This window comes from Mycteria americana, chromosome 12 (assembly GCF_035582795.1).
Source record: "Mycteria americana isolate JAX WOST 10 ecotype Jacksonville Zoo and Gardens chromosome 12, USCA_MyAme_1.0, whole genome shotgun sequence".
In the NCBI taxonomy this organism is placed as follows: Eukaryota; Metazoa; Chordata; class Aves; order Ciconiiformes; family Ciconiidae; genus Mycteria; species Mycteria americana.
This window is the reverse complement of record NC_134376.1, coordinates 256,831-271,362: the sequence shown is the minus strand read 5'-3', so window position 1 is coordinate 271,362 and position 14,532 is coordinate 256,831. Positions and strand designations below refer to the sequence as shown.

Genomic DNA, 14,532 nt, shown 5'->3' with positions numbered 1-14,532 from the left:
ACTTGTAACTAAGCTTCAGGCTCTTTACATAATTAGCATTCCATAAACAATTATCTAAAAATTAAATAACCTAAAGCCTTTATGTGCATAAATGGACCTATAAACCCACATACAGCCTGAGGTTCACCTAAAGGAAGGTGTTTGCTAAGCACCGAGTTACAGGTGATCAAGCCACACAGTTAACTGTTGACCAGAAAATTTCTTTATACAAGATGTTACAACTCTTTGGGATTGTTGGTATGTGGGTTTTTTTGTTTGTTTGGGGCTTTGTTGTTTTTTTTTCTCTTTTACTTTTCAGATAGTTGATTTATTGGCTGTTGTTGCAGCAACTTTACAGTACCATAATCTTCTGGAGTGCTCTCATCACTGCTTTCAGTGGCATCATCTGGAGTGCTCACACTGTCCTCCTCAGATTCTTCATTACTTTGTGCTAGTCTGGAAACATTTTTCAGAATTATGAAAGCAAAACAACTTATTATAAGAAAAATAGTATTTAACTTAAATTTCATTACCCTGGGGAATTGATTGGTCTGTTGGGATTAGAAAATTCTTTTCCTGAGTCAACATCAAACGGATCTGGAAAAAGAAGGGAAAAATGCACACGTTGATGAAGAATGCGTATTTTAAGGGTCTGCCTTCATTTTCATTTTAAGAGAAGATTATTGGCAGGGAGGGGAAGGCATAGGAAGCCTGGTTCAGCTTTCTGGTAAGTTTACCATAGCTGTTTGATCAGAAACCAGGGGAGGTAAGAAACAACTGCCAAGTCCTGCCCCCATTCTAGTCTTTTCACTCTTTCCCATGCTCTTCCATCCCCCCCCCCCCCCCGGGGTTCAGTAGCTCTTTAGGGGTAGTCAGACTGTACACATAGGTTTCTAAGGCTTTTGGTAAGAAAACATGGATGTTCTCATGAAGGGCTATCTCATTAGTTCACATCTACTGAACAGTGAAGTATAGCTGTCCAGGTTTAGCTCTTGCTGAGTATGGGCAGGGCTAGATTTACTTTGGCTTGCACAACTGGGGAGAACTGTTACCTCAGAAAAGTCAAACAAGGCACGATAGCTTTGGTACTACAGTCCATCCAGAAAAGAACAGGATTGGGGGTGGAAGTGTGCTTTATTTGGCATAGTAGCGTTGTCCCTTAAGAACTGTCTTCAGCTTAATGTAACAGTAGTTAGGCTTCTATCAAACAGCAGGATGATTTCATTCAGCCTAGCATGTCATGGCAAAGAGATCAAAGTTCAGAGGAACTAGAGGCTGTCTACCATCTCCTTACAGTGTGATCCCCTGGCCTATTTTTATGGGATTTACTTAACCACTGTGAAAGGAGAACATTAATTAGGAGCATCTCTCTTTGTGTGTTCTTGATCATTTGATTTGGCTTTTTTTGTGCTGTCTTGAATGAGACCAAGCACTCACCTGTAAATATAGCCTTGAAATACTGGGATACCAGTAAGTTACTGGAATAATTTGGGAATAAACTACTGTACTACTTATAAGCTATTTTCATATCTTTATAGGCCTAATTTTAAACATCTTGATTAGGGACTATATAAACATGTCCATTAAAGGTCTGTCTTAGGTTTATGTGTAACTAACTTCCTGTCAGACTGTATGCCTCTTTCTCTTATAGTCCTCCTGAATTACTAGTCTTTTTACTCATACTCTGCTTTTAACATCTGTAGATAAAATGAGGAAGCATCATATTTTCTTTTTACTCCTTAGTTCTCCAATATCCGTAATTTAATAAGGGTAGCTGCTCCACAGTTCAGCTGCGAATACACTGCTATATGCATTAAATTGCTGTAGTCATTTTCATCTTCTTGAGTTGAGAAAAAAATAGGCAAACTTGCTTGTAAGAAGAATACACAGTATAAAGACAGCACAACACATCTCAACAAAGCTCTTATCTTCTACCTTGCCAATATTTTCATGAGATTAAAGGAAAAGATTGTAAAGAAACTAGTTAGGAAAAGGGGGTGTGTGGCATGTCTGTGTTTTTTTCTTACCTATTTCTTTGTCTTTCGTTTCCTGGACACTGGCTAAAAAGTCCTTTTCAACTCTCAGCACTTCTTCCTGGCAATGACAGGCTGCATATTTGTCCAAGAGATTTTTGTTCAAGTCAATAAATGCCTTACCCCATTTAAATTTCCTTAGAAGAATGGTGGCTAGGTCTGGGAATCCTAAAACAGAAAATAAATGATCAGTTTTCTTTTTCAGTGTGAGATTTCACTCAGCTTACAGGTTTCTAAGTTCAGTACATACTTAGGTATCACTACAATAGTGAGATGTTTGCCAGCATCTTTTCAGTGTTCAGGGATTCAGACTTTTAAAAAGATTAAAAATATTTTCAGATTTCAGTTTAACTTGAAAGAATGCGAGAAAAGTTCATAGTCTTTTAGCAAGTGTTATATAAAAATATTTTGTACAGGTAATGAACAATTCAAGCTCTAGCTCCCACAGTCCTTCAGTAAGAGCGCAGTTGTACATACAGAATTTTCAGAAGATAAGATTTGTCTGCAGTGTAGTAGAGCACGTCTCTTCAATTGTCAAGGAAGTTCTGTGGTGAGTTTGCAAAACATCTCAAGAGAGGGCAATTTCTTCTGTTCTTAACCAGAACCCACCCTATTAACAGACAGCTGTTACCTTTCGTTAAGACAAAGGTGCCTAAGGATTCACGCTCTGTCTTCTCTGGCTTTTTTCAACAGTTTTTCTAACAGTAAGTGCCATCCGGACAAACTAGGATCATCAGTTTATGTGTCCTGTTTAGTAGCTGACTTGAACACCCCACAGATACCTTGATGCTACCAGATACAAGTACTTGGAAGAAAGCTAGACAATCTGATTCCAAACTCAGCAAAGTGATGACCAGTGGGACAGCACTACAGTTTATTCTACTGCAGATCATCTCCTCTAATCTATTAAGGATGTAAGAATTGCTGGTAACATATTCACTTCAAGAGACATTACAGCCTACCAACAATGCAAAAAGCTGCAGCGAAAGCTTCCACGCAGGACAGCTTGCATGGCCGACCATAGTTTACAGGATTTGCAGCCACCAAGTAAGGCAGCAGCCGTAGATAACTTCCTCTCATTCTCTTAAAGGGAGTTTCTTCTAATTTGGCCCACGAGCAATCTATGACTGCAATTCCACTCTGAGCAATGACATGCCTGAAAAAAGAAACATCACTGTATTTGAAAAATTGTTATCATTGTATTGATAAAATAAGGTGAGAATTACAATTGCCACTTTATACCGGCAACAAATTTGCCTACAACCTCCCCCTTCTGTCAATCAAAACCAGGTGCAATGAGAAAGAATAATAACACGCTTTTCCTCTGAACATGCATGTGGCAAAAAAGGTTTATCCATACGTTTCAAACTGAAAGTGAAAAATCCTAGGTTTAAAAATGTGACAGAAGAGTGTGGTTAATAGTAACATTCAGATTCTTAAAAGTACACCAAAGTTCAGATTTCGGTCCTCCACTAGCTTCTAAAGACTAATTTTTTCTCTGAGTAAATACATCTTTATAAAAATTCTGCAGGCACATTTGAAGAAAATTCTCAATGTTTCCCCCAAATAAGTTTTCTAGTTAACATGTTGTGCCTAGCCAAAGACCTTGAATACGGAATCATAAAAGATGCAGTAGCTATAGGCCCATGACTCTGAACAAATTAACCTACAAAGCCCAGACTCTGATTTCTCACTGGGCTCGAGAGGTGCTTTTCTCACCCCACACCAGCCGTGTAAAAACGCTAACCTGATTTAGTAGAATGGCTCTATGTCTCACGTTCACGCATCAACGTAATGTAACAGGAGGGTCAGATTTATTCCGTGGCACAGTTCTGGCCATGCATCAGTCGTTAAAACGTTCTCCCTACAGTACCATCGCTACAGCCTTTGAACCAGGGGCTCCTCCTCGCAGCCTGCGGCCTGCAGGCCTTGCAGACGGGCAGCGCTGGCTGTGGGCCGCACCGGCGACGTACCTGTCAGCTGGAGAGATGTACTCCGTGGCCAGAGGACTGAGGACAAGGCCTGGGAATCTCTGGCGGAGGCGCAGGGTTCGGAGCAGCCCTTTCCGCGCCAGTTTCCTCCCGGTGCATCTCTTGGGATCGCAGTGCCCGAGCTCCCACATGGCCAGGGCGCACGGGAACTTCGCCTCCGGGACGCGCCGCTCCGCCGCCCCCTCGCCCTCCAGGCAAGCTGAAAACAGCAGGCGCGCCTGAGTGCCCAGCGGCCGGCCGGCCCGGCAGGGCCCGCAGGCCAGGCCAGGCCAGGCCAGGCCAGGCCGTGCCGCCGCCCCGCCCGGCCCGGCCCGGCCCGGCCCGGCGGCCGCGGCGCGCTCCCGCACCTCTCAGCGCAGCCTCCGCGTCCGCCGCGAAGGCCTCGAGGCTGCGAGCGCCGCACCGCCCGCCCCTCCGCGGGCCGGCCCGCCGGCCGCGCTCCATGCTCCCGCGCCTGGGCGGAGCGGCCGCCCCGTGGCCCCCGCGCCCTTCCGCTTCCCGCGGAAGCGGTGATGGCGGCCGCCCGGCTGCTGCTGGCGGCGCTGGGTGCGGCGCTGGGTGAGCGCGGGGGCGGGTGGGGGGGGAGCGGGGGGTCGGCCTGCCCGCCCGCCCGCCCGCCCGCCGCAGCAGCCGCCGCCAACTGCTCTCTGCTCGGCAGGTCTCTTCGCCTCGGCGGGGAAGATGAAGATTGTGGAGGAGCCGAACACGTTCGGGTACGTGGCCGCCCGCTCGTCCTGCCCCGCGACCCAGCGGGGCTCGGCGGGCGGGGGTTCCTCCGCCGCGCCGCCCGTCCCTTCCCCCGGGGCGGGCGCTGCTGCCGGCCCCGCTGGCCGGCCGCGGGCGGAGCCGCCGCTCCCCGCGCGTCGTGCGCGGCGGTCGGTGTCGAGGGTCGGGCCGGGGGGGGTCACCGCAGCCGGGGGCGTAACGCCGCTGAAACGTTTAACTTTCCTTCTTTTGAAAGGCTGAACAACCCGTTCTTGCCTCAACCGAATCGGCTGCAGCCAAAGACGTCCCCGTCCGCAATATCAGGTATGCGCAGCCGTTACCTCTTTTTGTGCGGTTTTCACCATTCAGTGACAGTCATTTGCAGAACAGTCTGCCTTGACTTTATGCAGATAAAGGCTAGTTTTACTTGTCATTTTATGAGCATCGTGGAAAATAAGCATGGGCAAACATGTTTTATTGTTCTTCTGAAGGGTCAGAACCCAGATGAACGTCTTCCGTGTTCCATGTCCCAGTGCTGCTTGGACTGCTTTTGTCACAGCGCTATCCATGTGTTTTATTCTGTGTTTTTTGAGCCAGTCGCAGATCCTTCTGATCCTCACTAAAAACTTTTTTCTTCTTGAAACAATCCCTGACATCCTTGAGATTGTCATACAAAAGTCATCCCATCATCTGATAGTACTTAATACTAAAAAATTGTTTTAAAGCCCTAAGAGTAGTCTTGGAACAAATCTCGGAGACTCGGTTTCACACATGAAGCCTGGGTGCTGCAATATAAATCCACCACTTTGGCAAAATAAACAGGAATCTAAAAAATTCTAGACCATATATGGGGGAGAGTAGATAAAATAAACAGTGAATGCAAAGAGTAAGCAAAAGGAAATAACTCTTGTCTCTCTGCTAACCTTAGGCACAGACTTAAACATTGTTCAGGTTCAATACAGGTGTTTTGGTACGTGACTCTGCTTGATGTCTTCTGTCATGTTTTATAAACCCAAATCAAATGTATAAATTCTGCATGTATTGCATGTGAAAAGTGAAACAGTTAGAAATGGGATTAGTAATAGAATGCTGAATGGAAAGATGCCAGAAATAGCAGGAAAAAAGTTAAAAGGACAGTATGCTAGAAATCCTTCTTTCCTGGATGTGGGAACTTACGTGTAGCGAAAAATTGGGAGTGTCTATGGAACTGGAATCTAGGGCAATAGTTCCTATAATTGGGGTAATAGTTCCTATAATTTCTCTTTTAGAGCATCTGCCCAGGAAATGGAGGCATGAGTTTAATACATTCCTCAGGGACATTCAAATTTGCTTTTCTTCCTCTGTGGGGAGAGCATCCTAATCACTAAGGCGCAGATTGCATGTAGTAGAGGGGCAAACCCTTTGGCCAAGCCAATGATAATCTGTAGAATGAAATGCGAGATCATACAGTCAGAAAAATCACATGGGAAAGAGAAACTGCCTGTATCTCAGTGGTTAGGGCATTCTGGAGAGCATGATTCTGGTGGCCTGATCTTTGTTTCTAGGATTGCTTGTCTAGATCTTTGGAAAAAGTACATAGGCAATCCTGGCAGTGGGAAATTAGAAACCGGGGTGGGGTTTTATTTTATTTGCTTTGTAATTGCTTTTCTTTGCCTTTCCTCACAAATATGTAATCATTCCATGCAAAATTACCTTAAACAAGGGACACTGAAATACCCCTGTAGCACATAGTTCAGAACTTTTGGCCCTTTTGTGAATGACAAGTTAGTGGTCTTGGGAGTCCTTTGGCAGCAAGGCTGGAATGCTCAATTCTACACGAGTAGAATTGTAACTGCTGACCTCTCTGACAGTAAAAGGTTTATCTTGTTGAATAGTAACCGGATCAGACTGTGAAGGCAAACTGTGAAAAGGAATATCTAGTTCAAGAATCTCAGTGAAACTTAAATATGCAGCACTGTCGACATTCTGAGCAAATGAGCTTCACTAGTATAAACTCAAGGAGTTTGGATGACTTTGGGGACAGACAGCTGCCAAGCAAGAGCTCTAGTGATTTCAATGTTAGATTTTGGCAAGATCTGCACTGATGATTCCTTTTATGGATCTGGCCTCCAAATATTTGTTTGTACACAGGTTTCTTATTTCTATGGTAGAAAGAGGCTTATCTATTTCACCATGTATTGAAGATGAAAAATGTTAAAGATCATGATGCAAACCAATATAGCACTTGTGGGAACATACAGTAATCCATATGGAAGATACAAATTTCCTCATGTACAGCAGAAAACTAAATTTGTCACATACTCCTTGCAGTTTTGTCACCACAGTAACTTGCTTAAATTTAACCAAAACATTATTTTTCCTTGATGTCATTTTGTGGTGTTTTTAGGCCCTGCACATCTCTTTAAGCTTGCTGGCAAGTGTTTCAGTTTTGTGGAATCCACGTGAGTAACGGATTTGGATATTTGATTCTATATATTTATTAGGAACAAACTAGTTTTTTATTTCAGCCTGAAACATTTCTTATTTTCTATTTCTTGTCTTTTTTTTTTTTCTTTTAAGGTACAAGTATGAGTTTTGTCCTTTCCATAATGTCACTCAGCATGAGCAGACTTTTCGATGGAATGCCTATAGTGGGATTTTAGGGTGAGGCTTTTAGACCTTTAAGTTTTACCTGTGTTGTTAGCAGACCATTTTAGAGATTGTCAAAAAGGAGGCAGTTTTAAAATTAAGATTCTTTTATTGGTCAGCTTAGGTCACTGTAGTTCCCAAGGCATTATGCATAAAAATACCCCCTCTTGAAAAATTCAGATTTTTTTGTTGACAAATACTAACCTCCTATTTTAGCTGGAGGCTGATTAATAACCAGTGCCAACTGCAGGTGTGATAAGTTCATGTGAGAAATTCAATAATGTATAACTGCAGCTTATAGTAACAAAGATTTCATGTCTGTTAACTATTTTCACTTTGGGTTGAATATAACCTTATGAATTGAAATGAGTGCTTTATGCCTAGTGGTTGTGTTAAACATATTTAATAAAAGGTAATAAAAGATTCAACGTAGACCCAAAAAAGTATCCCAAAGTATTCAAAGACCCAAGAGTATGCAAATCATGAGACCTAAAATAAATTTAATTATAAACCAGAGCACTGCTTTAAAATCACCGCCTTTCTAAATATTTTGTATATAGATGGCTCTTTTTTTTTTCCTATGTGCACAATAGTTAGTGAGCCAATATGAGAGGAAAATGGTACCTCAAGATGCCGAGAGTATCATTGGCTTTAGGACTAGCAGCAGTAGAGAATAGTTTTTGTAGGTGCTCTCACCAGCACTAAAAATCCTGCAAACAATCTGAGTTGCACAGGGTACTTAGCATCATGGAATTTGTTGTGGGATTGATCTGTGAGTTGTATTTTATTGAATTTAAATATGGATTTCTAAGTGCAAATGGTTTGCAAACTGAAAGCTGATCCAAAACAATGCTCTCAAAGTAATGTCGATGTGCCCTATATAGCAGCCTGGATAACAAACTACACTGTTTATAAGGTCTTGGCTGTAAGGAATGGAAATACTAAGACAACAAAAATGAAGTATATACAGTTAAATTGAACACGGTGTAAGGGTATTCCTGTTTTTCTTCCTGAGTGTTCACCTTTTTCTTTCCAGTAACTTCAAATAAAATGATGTCCTATTTTTTCAGAATCTGGCATGAATGGGAAATTGAGAACAACACATTTGTTGGAATGTGGATGAGGGAAGGAGACTCGTGTGAAACTAAGAGCAGACAGACAAAGGTATAATAACCTAGACTATGCTAATTCAGACGGCATGACTTGGTACACACACTCATGACACTCTACAGACTGAAACATTCCTACCTTGAAGAAGTCATAATTTAAGATGTGATATAAATCATAAAGATGAATTCCTGTAGGAGCTAGGTGAATGGATGGAGGAGGGAAGCTAAAATCAGGATAAAATTTTGAAGAAGTTTACTTACGTGTTCTCATTGGTTACTTTTAACTCTTTTTTTTTCCTTGATAGAGTGGAATATTCTGGTCTTATCACTACTGTAGAAACATACAGTGCTTTGTAATTTGTGTCAGGAAAAATAAAGAAAAAGAGCTATTTGTTGAATTTAAGATGCCAGCCTATTGTGCTAATAACATCCAGGAAAAAGGAGGGGAAAGAATTAGGCAGTTAACAACAGCATGCTGAGAAGCCAAGTAAGCTGTTAAAACAAGAGCAGAGGGCCTGCAAGGAGAATTAAGGAAGGAATCAAATATATGGGAGAGGCAGAGGAACCAACCCAAGAGAAACAGATTCTGGTGTGAGTACATTTTAAAGAAAAAGTCAAAATTCTTATTTTGTGGAGTGGTTAGAATGTTCCTTTTCACATTCAGACAGTCTCTGTGCCAAGTAACTCTTCAACTAGAAGAGTAAGGAAGGGTGTCTGAGACTTGCCCAATGTGTGGCACGTGATTTGCACATGTCCTTTATCCTATTATTCATTAATGTTTGTCTTTTTCCACCTCCCATTTCAGTGTGTTATACAGTTTTACAGATACAATGAATTAAACCTCACATTCCCTGGTGACATAGATTGCTATCGTGAAGAAGAGTTAAAGATACCCTGTAGTTCACAACAGGCTGCTTTTCATGTAGAAGATGCTTAGCTATTACAGTGATGGGTGACAATACAATACTTGAGAGAGGGATATATAGTTGGAAGAATAACTAATGTGAAGATGGGATAAGGGACAAAATGTCTTGCGATAAGGGACAAAATACCTTCAATAGAAAATATTCTGTACTGTAATGGAGGTGCCTTGTTAACATCTTTATCTCCCATAGGGGCTGCAGAAAGAATTATATGACCTTTGATACTGCGATTCAAATCTTTTCCTGGCATTTAGTTTTGAACAGACAGAAGATTGTGGTGCTGCAAGTTTAAAGATGAAAACAAATTTCTACAGGCTAGATGTGTATTGTTCTCTTTATTTAGCACGTTGGTCAGAACTAAAATTTGTTACGTGAATTATGCTTATGTCAGATGAGGTTCTAAAGGGCGTTCTAGTCACCCTCCTTTTTACTCTCATTCTTGCTGGAAATATGGTGCTTGGGAGTCCAAGGAACAACGATGGGTAGGACGATCATTTCCCATTAGAGGAAGCAATTTTCACATTTGGTAAAATAATTTGAAGATGTGCTTGCTACGATTCTTTTTCTGTGGGTGACAGCACTGGAAGCTTTGACGTGCCAGTATGTACAGAAATGCATCTGCTAGCATTGGAAGACAGCAAATTGATCATCAATGCTGGTCCTGTTTCATGTGGAGGTGTTTTGCTCATCTTTGTTTTTACTGATGTTTAGGTTCATCTTGTCTGTGGAAAGAGCAATAAATTGGCTTATGTGTCTGAGCCAAGTACTTGTGTTTACTCTCTGACATTTGAGACTCCTCTCGTGTGCCATCCCCACTCTCTTTTGGGTAAGATTTAGAAAATCACTTGTGTGTGGAGCAGCTGGCATATTACGCCAGCCTCCGAGGGTAAATTTTTAGGTTGAGTTTGTAACTTGATATAAATGAGTATTAAATGTAACACATAATATGAAGTGTATTTTCAATCCAAATCATTATAACATATGGGTATTTCTCAGATAAATTGTCATTGCTAGTATAGAGCCAGTGAGCGATTTTTTTTTTTTTTTTTTTCTTTTTTCTCGGACTGGTCGTAGGGATCAGCCCTGTAGTATCTGCTTATTTACTTACATTACAAAAAGGGAGAGCTCAGTTAGAATTACATTCAACAAAGAAATATGAGGCCTTCTAGCTGGAAATAAGAGAAAAATCTTTGGTCGGGGGCATTCTCCAGAAACTTTAAATGTGTGAAGCGGAATTTAAGTTTAACCCCAACTCTTGAAAGCAGTAGAGGCTATGTACTGTATAGAAACATTGAGTTCTTAAACACCCTTGCATGCTACTAGAGGAGTTTTTAACTAATGCGGGACAGTGCTCTTGGTTTCTACATGCTTTGACTTCCATTTTTCAGTTTATCCAACTCTGACTGAAGCACTACAAAGGAAGTGGGATGAAGCAGAGCAGCTTCTGTACGATGAACTAATAACTGACCAGGTTTGTTCATGTCTTCCAACTCTATTTGGTAAAGAACAGTTACTGTCAAATAGCCAAGCCTGGCTTCTGCACTTTCCTCTTTTGGAATGGATGCATTTGTTCTGCGGTTGGAAATAGTAATTTTTGTGCTCTGTAACTGCTATATGGTAATTGTGATGTTTTCTACAGTGAAGCTTGAGGAATTGGAATTGCCAGTGCAAATTACAAGGAGACATGAGAGTCGGGTGGATTGATCTATTGTCTTTTGGAAACTTTCTTTTTTAGGGATACAAAAAAATACTGAAAGAGATTTTTGAGGAAGCAGGACTTCTAAAGGCAACAGAAGAAAAGGAAGTTGAGAAACAGAATAAGAAAATAAGTCTGGAATTTGAAACAATGGAGAAGTGCAGTGAGGTATAGAGCATAATATTTACAATGTGGAATTAAATTGCCACCTTTTTACTGTATGACAGTATCAGTGTGACAGCATTATGTAAATACTCTTTGGATTCAGCTGAAATCTGTTCATGGGATTATGTTTTCTGGTTTCAATATGTAACAGTCTGCATACAGAGCGATTCGATATCTTTATTCTAGCCCTTAAGTCAAAAACAAACCAGCACAACTGAATGCCCCATAAGAAGACGGGGGGGTATGTACGAGTTAATGTAGGCGCTTGGATTATGAGCACCTTTTAAGTACTCTTTCTGGGGAATATCAGCCTGGAAATAGGAAGGCATTACTAGTGAAAATAAATGTGTAACCAGCCTTGGGAATGTTGACACTTCTCTCTATGGATGATTACCCAGACTTGTGTCAGTGTGGTGGCTGTTACACAAGCAAAAGGCAGAATGATCTATGCTGTGTCCGTTTCTGAATGACTTTCATGTGTGTGAACAGTCCTTCTGCAACAGAGTTGAAATGGGGAAAATAGAAGTAGTGCGAGCTGAACATCAAAAAAAGAGCATGGAAGGGAATTAATTCATTCTAATGCAGAGAAGCTGCTGTTGTCATTTTATTTGAAAATGTAGCAAAGACAAAACAGCACGTAATAATTCCTGAATATAACCAAATAAACTGTGGTTAAGCTGAATATACTTACATAAAGATCACCATTTTGATGTGGTACTGTTAAGAGCTGGAATATTCACTGATTTTTTTTTTTTCCCAGTAGTTAACAATACAGTACTTAATAATTTGTACTTCTTTTTCTGGCTTCATCATAGCTTAATTGACATAAAGTTGGCTGTTTTGGTAACCACAGAATCTCAAATAGTTAATCTTTTGCTCTTTCTTGATTCGTGTAAAAACCAAACCACAATAAAACACTGGGGCTTCTTTGAGATTTCAGATACGTGGTTTGAGTCTCAAAAGTACTAAGCAATCCCTGGCTCTGTAAGTTAACAGAAATTGCTGAAAGCAAGAACATGAAGTTACTAGGTCAAGAGTTGAGGAGGTCACAAATTTCCAGACTGTAGCATTACAATATAAAATAAAGTAAGGCTGGTCCTCTAGCAAACTTATGAATGCAATTTTGTGCTGTGATAAAATGCTAGTTAGAGGATAGATCTGAAATGGTTACAGAAAGCACTCCTTATTTTTACTGTCAAGCTTGGAAAAAGTTGGCTCCTGTTTTGGCAACATAGAAATATATCTTTTTATAAAATGTGCACCTTGTTCTTGGAATAAGCAGTTTATCTTTAAGATCTTTTAAGTCAAAAGCTGTAACAGCCGTGCAGAGGCTCATTATTTTTTATAAACTCCCATTTATATATGCATTTGGAGAGTGGGAGAGCCATTTTAAATGTATTTTCTCTCTTAGGAATACAAGCAACTTTCTAAAGAAATAAAAAAACTTAAGGATTTATTGAGTCAGCATGGTATTGCATACAAAGGAAATTCTGGTGAGTCTTTTTGTACTGTTCTTTTTCATTATTGTCTATACAGAATGTGATTACCCAAATGTTGTTTTCGGTTACAGCAAGGATTAAATAATCTGTCATACATGGAAGTAAAATTCAGTAGACAAAGTTTTTAATAAGTACTTAGACCTTGATTCCTGTGCGAGAGGACTTATTTTGCCCCCCCCCCCAAAGTCATCATTTGCTGATGACTTGAAATTTTAGCTTTATAGAAAAATTTTGATTGCTGTTGTAATTGGTCTCCGGTACTGAAGGCGCCAAAGAAAACGGAAATTGGCCTTACAGTATTCGTAGCACATAAGCATCTTCTAAGTGACTCCACTGTGTGGATAGTCAGCCACAAGGCCTGACTTCTTCAAGAACACTTGAAATGTTCTCTGTATCTGTTTGAATTGTTTTTATCCTTTCTTAGTCACCTTTTTTTCCCTCTCTCTGATTTCTGTTAGGCAAGTACCATATCACATGCAGTTTTTAGAAGGAAAGAAGGCTTATCTGGATTAATTCCAGACAAGTTGTTTTTCGGTTTTGTTGTTGGGGGTTTTTTTGCCCCCCCCCCCGCCCATTATTACATGAACTATTTGTCTAAGGAGGATTTAATTTTCCTGAATATGTGTTTACACCTTTTATGTTCAGAATTGGCACCTCAAGAAAACAATGAACCTTTGAGCTAACTAAATTAGCTTAAAATTAGTGACATACTTAATTTTTTCTTCATTTCGAGAAACTTTCTTCTCTGCTTTTTTGAATTGGTGACTTTCTTCACTAGGGAAAACTCCTCTTAGAATTTTTGTAAAACGTTTTGTCTGCATGTTTAAACTATTAGCTATGTAACTTGCACAGTATTTCTGCTTGTTTGGTAGTTCATTTAATTATTGCAGATTAGAACTGTATAATCAAAAGCAGAATTCACAGCTTACTCTAGATGACTTATTTCAAAACTATTTAGTGAATTCTGTGACAAAAATGTTTTGATGTTTAAAAGCAGAAGTAACTGATGTCTTAAATATTACAGCTGAAAATACCAGTGCTGAACATGTAAGTCACAAACTGGCAACTGCAGCGACAACTGTTCTTAATGGGCCAAAGGAAGATGAGCACCTGCATGGCGATACAGGAATTTGGAATGATACTGTATGAAGAGATTTGGGTGGTCAACAGCAAGTTCATATGGAGTGTCAAGCAAATTGAAGGCGTATTGTTGCACTAAAGTGATTTCCCTTCTGTGAGTATTCTGGACTTTCTGAATTTCTGCCCTAAAGCAAAGGGAACATAATGGAGCGAGGGCTCGCCATTACTGAGAACAGTTGGCTTGTTTCTGAGAACGTTTGTCAAAAGTCTTTGCTAAGGCCAGTATTGGGCATAGGTTTACACATTCTGTGTCTGCAGTCCCAGCTTTCTTATTTTCTTTGATCAAGCATGCAAACAGGTGGTGTAAATACAAAATAGTTCACGACCAAGGCTGTACGATGTTGTATGAAAGGCAGCAAGGACAATATTACGAACATGTTATTTCATCCGTACGCTAAAACGTTTTCCGTGCGGACTTTAGCGGGAAAAGAAATGTTTTCTGATGCAGCGCTCCACCCGCCCGTGCTCAGCGGCTGCCCTCGTCTCTGGGCTGCGGGTGGGTAAGGAGCAAGCTGTTCAGGGTCTGGCGGAAAGGCGCTGTGGGAGCAGCAGACTGTCACACGAGGACGGCTGTGGTAGGGCGCACCTGGCAGTTCTCTGTACCTAATACGGGACGCAGTGGAGCAGCTCGTCCAACACCAGCTGCGGGAGCGTCGCTGGCGGA

At 41.1% G+C, this 14,532-nt stretch overlaps 3 protein-coding genes across 6 annotated transcripts in view; 2 read left to right on the top strand and 1 right to left on the bottom strand.

The window, feature by feature from the left end:
* Positions 1-179: 179 nt before the first annotated feature.
* Positions 180-4,485, bottom strand: TSR3 (TSR3 ribosome maturation factor). The gene is made up of 6 exons (XM_075514691.1): positions 4,351-4,485; positions 3,986-4,202; positions 2,975-3,168; positions 2,007-2,180; positions 513-576; positions 180-435 (listed from the first exon to the last, which is right to left on the bottom strand). The coding sequence occupies exons 1-6, from the start codon at positions 4,445-4,447 to the stop codon at positions 288-290; spliced, it is 894 nt and encodes a 297-aa protein (XP_075370806.1). The 5' UTR covers positions 4,448-4,485; the 3' UTR covers positions 180-287.
* On the top strand, positions 4,433-14,193 carry GNPTG (N-acetylglucosamine-1-phosphate transferase subunit gamma). The gene is made up of 11 exons (XM_075514692.1): positions 4,433-4,561; positions 4,662-4,716; positions 4,965-5,032; positions 7,095-7,149; positions 7,268-7,351; positions 8,407-8,500; positions 10,080-10,194; positions 10,757-10,839; positions 11,104-11,232; positions 12,641-12,722; positions 13,753-14,193. Exons 1-11 carry the CDS (start codon positions 4,516-4,518, stop codon positions 13,875-13,877), a joined length of 936 nt encoding a protein of 311 aa, XP_075370807.1. The 5' UTR covers positions 4,433-4,515; the 3' UTR covers positions 13,878-14,193.
* The window catches only part of UNKL (unk like zinc finger), a 60,941-nt gene continuing 60,233 nt past the window's right edge, over positions 13,825-14,532 (top strand). For 3 of the 4 annotated variants that reach the window (XM_075514682.1, XM_075514678.1, XM_075514676.1), the window contains exon 1: positions 13,825-13,962. In XM_075514682.1, the coding sequence (XP_075370797.1) occupies positions 13,874-13,962 (89 nt within the window). In that variant the 5' untranslated portion in view covers positions 13,825-13,873. The remainder of the gene's footprint in view (positions 13,963-14,532) is intronic. The other variant, XM_075514680.1, reaches the window with a different exon arrangement.

What these genes read in the sequence shown, in the direction of transcription:
- TSR3 (XM_075514691.1), bottom strand. Translation starts at nt 4,447, where the DNA reads ATGGAGCGCGGCCGGCGGGCCGGCCCGCGGAGGGGCGGGCGGTGCGGC. An exon ending in TACATCTCTCCAGCTGACAG is followed by an intron (nt 3,169 to 3,985) that starts GTACGTCGCCGG and finishes TTCTTTTTTCAG; the next exon opens with GCATGTCATTGCTCAGAGTG. An exon ending in AACGAAAGACAAAGAAATAG is followed by an intron (nt 577 to 2,006) that starts GTAAGAAAAAAA and finishes TTCTTTTTCCAG; the next exon opens with ATCCGTTTGATGTTGACTCA.
- GNPTG (XM_075514692.1), top strand. Translation starts at nt 4,516, where the DNA reads ATGGCGGCCGCCCGGCTGCTGCTGGCGGCGCTGGGTGCGGCGCTGG. An exon ending in CAATGGAGAAGTGCAGTGAG is followed by an intron (nt 11,233 to 12,640) that starts GTATAGAGCATA and finishes TTTCTCTCTTAG; the next exon opens with GAATACAAGCAACTTTCTAA. An exon ending in TGCATACAAAGGAAATTCTG is followed by an intron (nt 12,723 to 13,752) that starts GTGAGTCTTTTT and finishes TAAATATTACAG; the next exon opens with CTGAAAATACCAGTGCTGAA.